General features: G+C 33.1%; 1 protein-coding gene across 3 annotated transcripts in view; it reads left to right on the top strand.

The window, feature by feature from the left end:
* LOC126970232 (netrin receptor UNC5C-like) overlaps window positions 1-9,693 on the top strand; it is a 29,869-nt gene extending 20,176 nt beyond the window's left edge. Inside the window, exons 9-13 of one of the 3 annotated variants that reach the window (XM_050816018.1) lie at window positions 208-336; window positions 1,492-1,651; window positions 2,213-2,325; window positions 4,994-5,248; window positions 8,018-9,693. In XM_050816018.1, the coding sequence (XP_050671975.1) occupies window positions 208-336; window positions 1,492-1,651; window positions 2,213-2,325; window positions 4,994-5,248; window positions 8,018-9,177 (1,817 nt within the window). In that variant the 3' untranslated portion in view covers window positions 9,178-9,693. Of the gene's footprint in view, window positions 1-207; window positions 337-1,491; window positions 1,652-2,202; window positions 2,326-4,993; window positions 5,249-8,017 lie in introns of all 3 variants that reach the window. The other 2 variants (XM_050816019.1, XM_050816020.1) reach the window with 2 other exon arrangements.
* Window positions 9,694-11,308: the final 1,615 nt, after the last annotated feature.

An 11,308-nucleotide genomic window follows, 5' to 3' on the forward strand; every position in this document is an offset into this window, starting at 1 on the left:
AGCTGTCTTATACATAAACGCAATGTAAAGTTACTCCAAGCTTAAAATTACTTCTCCCTGTCATGTATTTCTGTAGTGTCAAAGGTAAGATAAATACAAAAGGATTTAAAATTGGAATTTCTTTGCTTCGCGTTTATTAATAACACAGATGGCTCATTACCTCAAACATTAAAATTACGATATGCATTATATTTTTTTTTTCTGCAGGTTCATACTGGCCATTATTTATAGTGCTGTCGATCGCATTCTTAATCTTCATTGTTGTGGCGGTTTTAGTCATAAAGTATATGAAAGTCAAAATGACAGAAACCTCACCATACATCAAACCATCACCGGGTAAGAATCAAGATTCAACGTTGAATTATCATGAATAAAGTTCATGGAATCTGTGTTAGACCTTTTGTATATTCAAATTGCAATTCAAATATTTTTATTCATAATAGAATTTAAAATCACTTATTGAACGTCAAAAACTAAAATAGTGTGCCTCAGACATGAGAAGAATGGACGCAAGAAACTCAGCGGGCTTTTTTCATAAAAGTATGGATCACAATGTAATATCGTGCAATAAAAATGTATAATTAAAGAGTCTGAGGGTGTTTGCTCCTTCCTAGTCTGTGGGATATTTAAGAAAATCATTAATGTTATAATAAACCTCTACCACACAAACGTTTGTTAACAATTCTTTTAAATTTCGTAACACAGGTGTTTTGTACATTTTCTGGGACCATGTTGTAAAAGAAATACATCGCCCAATAAAAGTAATTACTAACACGACCTAAGCGAGTAATAGGCAAAACAAGTTTATGTTTGTTACTAGTGTAAACATTATGAGTGTCGCAGTTTCTAGCAAATTCCTTAATGTGCTTATGAACATACAGAACATTATCAAGAATATATTAAATTTAAACATGCAAATTCTCTTAGCGTAGAAGCAATTAGTAATTTTATCAAACAGATTATTATTGAGAGTTAGTATTTCTATAACCATTTCAAATAAATATTGTGCTGTGTTTAAACAGTTAACAATAAATTCTTGATCAAAATCCTACCGCAATTGTTTCCTCCAGGGATCCTCAAAGAATCAGCAGTTTAAAAAATTTGCTTAGGACAACGCTCTGTTTCCAATTATGTTAAAGTTTTGTTCAAACTGAGGCGATAAACGCGCGGGATGCGGGACGGAAGTCGCTCGCGCCGATTGTGTCAGCTAACTTGTGTGCACGTGTTCAAATTGACGCGAGTAGTCGTTCAAGTTGAAGCGAAACAAGAGCGGGACGCCCGTTGGGATTGTTTGATCTCATAATGTATGACGTTTCTCCACTGAATAACCAAAAATGACACGCGGGAAGTCGCGTCAGTTGGAAAGGCTAAGCGAGCGAACGTATTACTCTAAAACGCGTCCCGCGTCCCGCGCGTTAATCGCCTCAGCTTGAACAGAGCTTTATCTTTCTGGTCGCTTGAAACTTTTGTTGATCTAGTTCAATCTTTAAGGGTCAAACTATTTTGGTACGGTAATAAAAAGAACGCTAAACAACCAGCCAGATTTGATACACGAGGAGTTTCAAACGATTGCAACCAGGCAGACAAATAGACAAATAAACAACAATGTGAGGCCTGAACATTTGTATGAAGTGCCCCAATTAGCTAACAGGTAAGTTTCTATTACTTTTGGTATCTTTTAGGTGAAATGCTGTTGTAATCACTTTTTCAACAATTTGTATTAATAATGAACAACATTAATTAACACATTTGTGAAGTGACAATATTAAAATAATAATAAAAATGTTTTAAATTGACGACTAAGTATGTGTGTTATGGTTTTAAGGGTTTCCTATGTATTAAAAGACTTATGTAATTATATTTTAAGCTTAGCAGATCTTGCTTGTAATCTAGAAGAGAAGTTTTTTTCGTCCTTGATAGTGTAGAAAAATTTGTGACTGGAGAAACGGTTTCCATCTCTTATCGTGAACACGAAACCTTGTTTGTCCTCTAAATCTATAAAAAAAAGTGCTTATAAATAAATTACATTAGAAAGTAAAAATACGAGAATATAAAATAATTTTATATCCTCGCCTAAATATATTAAAACTTTTATATCGTTCTATATAATAATTATATAATTGACTGATTTATTTATAAATTTGATTTCATTTGATAACAGTGTGTGTACATATATAATAATATACATCCCTTATAATAAAGTTTGTTCTAGCTATATGTCTCCAATAGACCGAGAGGTAACAGACTCCAACAAGGTTGAAAAGAGTTATGTTTGCAAGGACAATGTAGAATCAGAGAGGTCGGATTCAAGTTGCTTTCTTAGTTGTAAGTAAATTTTATTTAGCTTAAGTTATTAAGAAAATATAAAGAGAACGATTTCGGAATTCAAATCTTTAAATATCACATATATAATATATATCATCAGCCAAAACGTACCAAAGTAGTATTTTACGGCCATCATAGCTTATGTCTTGTCGGTTCTAGAAAGTTCATATTTTCAAGACCTTCATTTCAGATTTATTGAAAGTGAATGAATTCCTAGTTTTTTTTTTTTCAAATTATGACTTGTGTAGATGATCTCTTAATTTTAGACATCAATACAAGTACGTATTTTTAGTAAGAGTTCTAGACTCGATAATATAGATTTCGCTCTATTACATATGTCATAAGTGAGTGCTTTATGGATTTTTTAGTTTATCAGACAACTCACCACAACAAAATGTGTTTGGTTATATTCGTATATAGCAGAAGATGTATAACATACAATTTTCTTGTATTTAGACTAATATTATCATAATGAAATATATACACTGGCCTGCAAAAGTAAGTATCACACTTTTCAAATTATTTTTTTTTCTTAACTATAGAAGGTAGAGATTTAAAATTAAAAACGTTTTGTTGCAAATTTTATAGGCTTTAATTCTTAGAAACTAAAATTATACATTAGTAACATTTTTTAACTTAAAAAAGATAAAACAATGAAAATAGACATTTTTAGTTTCGTGTAAAAAAATTCAACTAAAATGTATTACATGTTATTTAATTTTTAATAACTGGTATTGCCTCCTCGAGGTCTGATTACAGCTTCGATGGCTGATGGCATACTGAACACTAGGTTTCGGAGCCGATGTTGGGGAATATTCTCCCATTCTTCTATCAGGGCCTGCTTTAGTGCCCTGAGGGTAGTAGGTGGTGGTCTGCGATTTCTGACTAGCCTCCCAAGCTCATCCCAGACGTGTTCAATCGGGTTGAGATCAGGACTTCTAGATGGCCAAGCCATCACGCTGACACCGACCTCCTGAATATACTCTTGTACGATATGAGCCGTGTGTGGCCGGGCATTATCATGCATCAACATCGATCCATCACCCATATTCGCTAAATACGGCCCTGCATACTCATTGAAAATCTCTTGAGCATATCTTTGCCCAGTGAGGGTGCCATTTTCTATGGCTAATAGCTCTGTGCGACCTTCTGAAGATATGCCAGCCCATACATGTACACTGCCTCCACCGTATTGGACTCTTTCTGAGATGCAGGCTTGAAGGTATCGCTCACCAGGTCACCTGTAAACACTTCGACTTCCATCAGAAGTGTAAAGGGAGAATCGAGACCCATCTGCAAACAAAATTCTTGACCATTCTTCTTCATCCCACTGCATGTGTTCATGGGCGTATCGCAGTCTTGCTACTCGATGCTGTCTCTCGAGTTTTGGGCCACTCGCTGGTCTTCGGGGTTTCAAATTTGCTTCAGCAAGTCTTCTTCTCACTGTACTGTCACTAATGTAGTCCCTCCGGGTCTGAAGTAGCTGTTGCTGGACTTCAACTGCATTTTGGTGGCGATTTCTTAACACAGTGGAAATAATATAACGATCTGCTCGGGCACTGGTACACCTGGGTCTGCCATTACAAGGTCTCCTCAGATGGTGTCCAGTCTCTTCGTACCTTCGCTTTACCTTCTGGACCGTTCGTACCGTCACACCCACCATTCTTGCAGTGCGACGCATACTGATGCCTAGTTCCAGAAAAGCCATGATCCTAGCACATTCTTCAACTGAAAGAGGCATGATAAATAAATGTTATGTGCTTTTTAGCATAAATTTTTACAACAAGACCCATCGATCTTGAAAAAAATTTAAAACAGAAAGAAAAATGTGAATGGTAAAATTGTAATTGTAATCGGAAACGTCCACTTTGAAAAAGGAATGTTTTTGTTTTTGAAGGTTTTTTCAGCCAATTCTTAAAAGAAGGTTACCGACTATAAAGTTTTTATGTACAAAATTAAATTCTCTTTGGAGTCCTTTTTATTTCGAAAGTATATCTTGTGAACTTAAAACATTATCCCAATTTTAAAAGTGTGATACTTACTTTTGAAGGCCAGTGTATATATAACTAAGACCAAACTGGCTTCTAAAAAGCTTAGTGGACTCAGTAAGGCGAGACAGTACTTCACTAAAAGCCAAAATCTGAAATACTGTAATACCAGCTTCTTCCATTTCACCGCATGCAACGAAGAGTGCCTCAAATCATCAACGATCAAGACATCACCGATCGGCTTGATTATTTAGAACGGACGTACTAACTTAAAGGTCGGTTGCGTTCTTTTCCATTCTTCTGGTGTGCAAGAGAGCTTTGGCGGCGGAAGTCACCAATATGTGTCTTTCATCTTGTTTTTTGTGCAGTTACATATCTTTTTTGCCATCTACATTCTAATCCACTATACTCTAATACTTCTCAGAACCAAGTTATTGAGTACGAGTGCGGTATTGGTCATTAATAGGGATAATGATACTTTTAGAGGCTTTTGCGCAATTGTTTTTGTAACGTAAAACAATTTCTGATTAGTTGCAATGTAATGAGTTTAAGAAAAAAAAAAATATTTTTTTTCATCTAATTTCAATGTACCTGCAAGCGTTCGTCCTTTATTAGGCCTAGCGGGTTGAAAGGTCGATGTATTTTAATATAGAATTGTTGCAGTTTAACTTTGCTTTCAGCTGGCTCATCGTATGGCAACGAAAGCGTCGAAATATCACCCTCCTTAAAAAATAATGCATCACTCGAAATAAAGTTTCCCAGTACATATCTAGAGACGACAACGTCTAAAATAGTCTCGGCCGATGGTAATTGGTTGACGTTGAGTAAATGTGGTGTTAGCCTCTTTATACCGGACGGTGTGGTTGATAAAGGTGAAGAACTATTCACCGTTGAAGTTACTGATGAGGAATGGAGCAGACCAATATTGCAGGAAGGTGAGTGAAAGAATATTAACAAAATTTAAAAACAAAGGCAATTAGAAATGTAAATTAAAATATACATTTGACTTGAATTAAGAAATCACCTGCACTTCTTTTCTATGAATACTTTAACTATTTTAAATCATACAGTAGTACCCACCTAGGGTACCAAGTCTGGCCATAAGTTTAATTTCCAATTAATAATACAATTATTTTTTATGACCTAATTAACCACTATACCTAGTAACGACTATTACATAGTCTTATATAAAAACACATAAATCAAATCAAAATCATACGTGATTTTGAGTTGAAATTCATAAGTCTTATTTCCTTGGCCTACGGGTCAAGGAAATAAGACTTATGAATTTCAAAGGTTTTCTTTTTCTATTACATTAATTGGTAATGACTGTTTGTGCTATAATTCAAATTCATTGCTACTCTTTTAAATCATCATTTACAACTTCATCGTTTTACAAATCATTTCAATCATAATATATATACAGTGATGCAACAAAAATTCTCAAACATCAAATATTCAATGGCTTACACGAGTAAGTAAAAAAAAAGTTAATGTAAATTACTTAGTAAAAACATAAGAGTAAAGCAAAGAGAGGAATTAGTAATAAAAGTAGAGTAGAGAAAAGTAAAAAATAAAGGTATTATGCAAGCATTTTATTAGCAATACTAAAAAAATACTTTAATTAATTAATAAAAGAGTTTTTGGTACCAGGATAATACTCACGATTTTAAGCTTTTCTCTAAATAACTAAGTGCAACTTGTGAAAGAAATAAATTATTAAATAAAAAAAAATCATAAAACTTAGGTATGCATTTATATTGTAGCCCCAAAAATAAATAATATGGAATATTGGAAAAGTCTACCTTTAATGCAGACCTTCTATTTTTCTGCCAAGAGTTACTGCTTGTCTTAGAGATTTCTTAAGTGACTTGATGTTGGCGCATCGTTTAGAGCAGGCCATAATTTAAAGTCGAAGGGTATCAGATCGGGCCGCTCTTCAGATCTTATAAAAGTTTTTTATAAAAGTTTACTTCCAACCGAGGTTCCCTAGGTTCCCTTGCGACAGCAAGGTATTGCTGGAAAGTCCAAAGTAAATTATTATAAAGCGTACTATTTTAAGCGGGTTTTCTACGATCTAAAACATCCTCTTGAAAATCTTTGGTCTTGAAACCGTTTTCACAAAAATGTAGACTTTTACTCGTTTGTGAAACGGTCAAGCATTTTAATGTCTGTTTTAATTTGTTCACTTCAGAAAAGTATTTACAAGTTTTAAATATCTACATCTACATTGTATTAGACTAATCCATATAGTAATATTAAAATCTATTCGACCTAAATTTCAAATATTGTGGCCTATATGAGACTCTTCTGTAAAAGTCAATATTGTTGGGAAATATCAAGCGAATGGTGCTTTTGTGTCGCAAAACTAAATCTAGTACGACCTATTTATTTTATTTTAAACCATCTTATTTATAACTTAGTACAACTGGGTTATTCTAGAAGGAAATAAATATTTTTTTACTCACAGTTAAGCATAGTAAATAAAATAGCCTTTATTCACTATGCTTAGCTAATTGCTAACAAATCTTAGTTCTTATAATTTATATTATATTTATTCTGTTATCCCTTCGTGATCCGATACCTCCAGATTCTGGATATTATAATAATTTGAAATATTCATTCATTCATTCAAAGACTAAGAAGTATCTCTTGTTCTTGATCGACCTTGAAGTGTGAAATCGTTTGTGTAAGATATATAATGTAACTATGCTATATTTGGACAAAATAACTACGGAAATATATTTTACGATAGTTTTTCAAGTAAAATAAACATATTTAAAAATATTCCAAAATAAATGATTATTAAAAAATAGACAAACGAAACGATGCTTCAAAGTCTTTATTAAATTTGAATGGACACTGTTTCAAGTCAAATTTATATTAACAACATCTATGTATATGTAATAGATGTATTATAAAAATAGCAACTTACCAACTATTAGGTAAAATTAAAAAAAAAAAAAACAGACTGAAGTTCCCGCACCCTTTTTTCGTTTACCCCAATGTCTTTATTCTTATTTGTACAGAATTTAACGGAATTTTATTCTATTATATTTTCAAAGTAAAATTGCACTTTCTAAATCAAAATAATTCGAGAAATCGAATGAAGTCGATTGGATTATATCGTTTGGAATTGGAACCATATGGACCGGTGGAGTGCTAAAAGTTATTCATAAGTTTCCCTATCTGTTTGCCTTTTGGCAAAGGTCTGCTCCAACTCACTCCACCTTGTCCGGTTTTTGCTTTTCATTGACCATATTATATTATATTTATTAGTATTGCCTACTGCCTTCTTAATCTCATAGTACGACCTGCCCGGAGAAACGGAGATCCGTTTTAGATTTTTCACTTAGACTGCTATGTCTTCAATTTGGTTTTCTCTCGAATTGTTTTTATTCTCTTACTTTTTCGTTTGTTTAGCATACTCCTTTCCATAGCATATTGACGGATTTCTGTCTTTTTCAAGTTGGTTTATTTAAGCGCCTATGTTTGGTACTCGTAGCCATATGTAAGGAAGGCAGTTTGCATAATTCAAGTATTCAATAATTTGGCAAATTCTGGCACCAGGCAGAATCAAACCGGTAATTAGCATTGGAAGCGCACTTAGACAACATAAAATATAACATTACATCTCAATTTCAAAACCATTATTTTATTTTTTTAAATATAATCCACGGTGTAAAAGTCTTTTATTTCCACAGGAGAATCGCACCTGAGCCCGGTTATAAAGTGCGGTCCCAAAAATTACCATTTCAACAAGGGTGTAGTTCTAACCTTCCCACATTGCGCATACGTAAAGAATTCCAGCTGGCAGCTCTCAGTGCTTCAGAGGCCTGAAGATGTCAATACTAGAGAATGGCGTAGAGTTTTAACCTTAGGCCAAGAAACTCCAGGAACACCAATATTCGCTCAAGTCGATCCGGCCAAAGTTTATCTTGTGTGTGAATTTCTGAGTGACTTTGTTCTTGTCGGTAAAAGTTTTAACGGATTAGATGCAAAATTATTAAAATTAGCTCTGTTTGTCAATAAAGATGAAAATAATCATTACAGTTTACATATCCATGTGTTTAATGATACACCCTACGCCTTCTATGAATGTTACGAAAATGAAAAACGTAATGGTGGATACTTACTTTGTGAACCGAAGTGTATTAGTTTCCAAGAGAACTGTTCCGATTTATGTTACAACGTTCGAGATGTGGGTACGGGATGGAAGATTCAACCCGAAAGGAAATATCAAGAACTTTCCTATTCACACGTCTGGAACATGAGCGTTCGATCTTTGTATTGTGTCTTCGCTTTGACACAGATTGATGCTATCAATTCTCTCGAACTCAATATAACTATTTACCAGAAGCAAAACCAATCCAACTCTGTCAATTTTAATTTGAAAACGAACGATTTTAATTCCAATCTCAATTGTAATAAACGCTTTAGTTATTCGGGCGTGGAAACGGGTTACAGCGTTAATATCCTCGAAAATCCATTCAATTATTCGTCGCTCTCGAAAAGAGAGGGCAGATATGATTTTGCTTATAAAAACATACAAAGGAATAATTACACGTTGGACAATAATTTTTATAGGATTAACGTATTAACAAAGTCAGACCGAGTAATATTGTGTAAATTATTGGATGCTCAATCCGGTAAAGGAAATGACTGGAGATTATTAGCGGAAAAATTAAAATTATCTTCATATTATTATTATTTCTCTAACACTTGTTCACCGACAGATAATATCTTGAATCTGTGGATCTGTAGGAATAATGACGCAAATATGCTAGTTGGTTTATTGAGGATATTTAGAGAAATGGGAAGAATAGATTGTGCTACTGTAGTGGAAAGACGCTGCTATCCCTAATACGTAGTTTATTGTTTTCTACAAGACTTTTTATCTTGGTTGTGTTTATGCATCGATATCTTTCATATATTTTCACGAAGTACGTCGGAAGCACTGTTTTGTTAAATTTAATTAAGTCATCTTATTAATAGATGTATTATTTACGTACGATTCTTTAAAATGCACTGAATATATTTCTTGCGTTACATCAAACAATTATTTCTTCGATTTCTTCGTTCACCATAGCGATTTTCAAATAATAGTTACTTAGTTGCAGTGTGTTGCATTATATTTATAGAAATAAATAGTTTTTATATTATTTTATAATATAAGGGATAAATGTTTGACACAAATATTATAATACAGAAAGTATCGGACAATTTAAAAAAACATTGTAATCAACTGTAAAGCTATGTTACTTTAAAAATAATAATTTTAGGTCCAGTTAAAAGTATTTAAAGTACACAAGGCAAAAAAACATTGTTTATAATATTGTGAACTGTTTAGTTTTAATTGAATAGAAACAGTATTAGATAAAGTAGGGATTTAAATTTTTTGAAATAAAGAATATAATATTTAATAAGTTGTTTTATTCATATATTCCCTAAGACTATGTGATACTGTGTTTCTTCCTTAAACATTAAACCTTGTTAACATAATTTTATCAACGGTAAGATTTATCAGTGTACAGATAATCTAATGGTGGGTGATCAGCAAAACAAAATATAAAATCAAAAGCATATATTATTCTATTTTAGATACAGCTTTAAAAAACGTCAAAAAAATAGCGACAACCTCTATTTTCAGCAAACGCACATTTGAACAAAGTGACTGACGTATCGCGAGTGTAAGACATAGCTGTCATGCACATTAAAGTAATAAACCTGACCTGTTGTCATGCGTTGCCTAACAGCAAGAGGCTCTATCTAGACGTATAAATTATCTAAGGCTTACTATTACAAAAGTTATCAATTTTTTAGAATTTAGAGCTAACTAAAATATTTATAATTATTGAACAATGGTGCAATATCAATTTAAAGTTTACTGACCGTACTTCCCAACATTTGTACGTGAAGTGTTTACTGTAACCTTAAAATACGGGCACGTTTTAGTTTTACAGGTATTCCTCAATTTGGCTTGTTGCGAATTTCAATATAAATGTTAGATGTGTAAAAAACAAAAACCACATTTATCTTGAAGCATCAAAGTATATAATCAGTGTTAAATATATTCAAACAATTTCGGCCGAATTCTCACATCAAAGCGATTGGTTGTATTGAGGCCCTCGAGCACGTCTTGTACCTACTTACAAAAGGCACCCTAGGAATCGCCAACTATAGGGATGAAATCTATTGGTTAGCAGTACACTTTTACTGGCACATAAGACATTGAATTGAAGGTCAGCCAACAAATCGTAACACATCACCGATCGCCCTTAAGTGTAGCGTAATGCCTATCGTAATGCTTTGCTTTTTTTTTGAATGAACTATTCAACTTAAATTAAATGGCGTACTTACTGACTGTGCTGTAAATAGCTGTCTGTTAGCGCTTATATATTTTTTCAACTAAATATCGAGGCAGCATTTGATGGGTTGCTAAGTCGTTTGGGTTACATGACTTATTTATTTTATTTATCACCTCTCATCGTAAAGAAAAATGTTACCAGTAACCCTGATGCCGCAATCCTATGTAATGCTGACCCAAATAAGGTGTTCAAGTATTCACGTTAGGGTTGAATGCGATTGCATTGTTTAATAATTTATGTCTATTCCGACAGTACTTTGTATCTCATGTTGCTTGGTGCAATTCAAAAGCGGAAGCGAGTCACGAATATTATTTCTGTCTGTGCTTATCAATAAATAATGATATGATAAATTATTATAAATAGGATAAAAATTTGTTATAAATAGGATAAAACTGTAAAGGGAGGATAAAACTTGCTGAGTTTCTTCTCAGAACAGGGCCGGTTCTGCTCAGAACAAGACATCTTGGTAGTCTCTTGTACCGATGGCGTCGGAATTAACTTTCATAAGTGTACAATATTACGTTATTATACCTAAATGTATAAAGAAATTTCATTTCATATTACGGTATTAGGTATATATAATTATATTTTTTTAGGAAAGGATTTATTATAATTGATTCTTAAAAT

Source organism: Leptidea sinapis, chromosome 20 (genome assembly GCF_905404315.1).
Source record: "Leptidea sinapis chromosome 20, ilLepSina1.1, whole genome shotgun sequence".
In the NCBI taxonomy this organism is placed as follows: Eukaryota; Metazoa; Arthropoda; class Insecta; order Lepidoptera; family Pieridae; genus Leptidea; species Leptidea sinapis.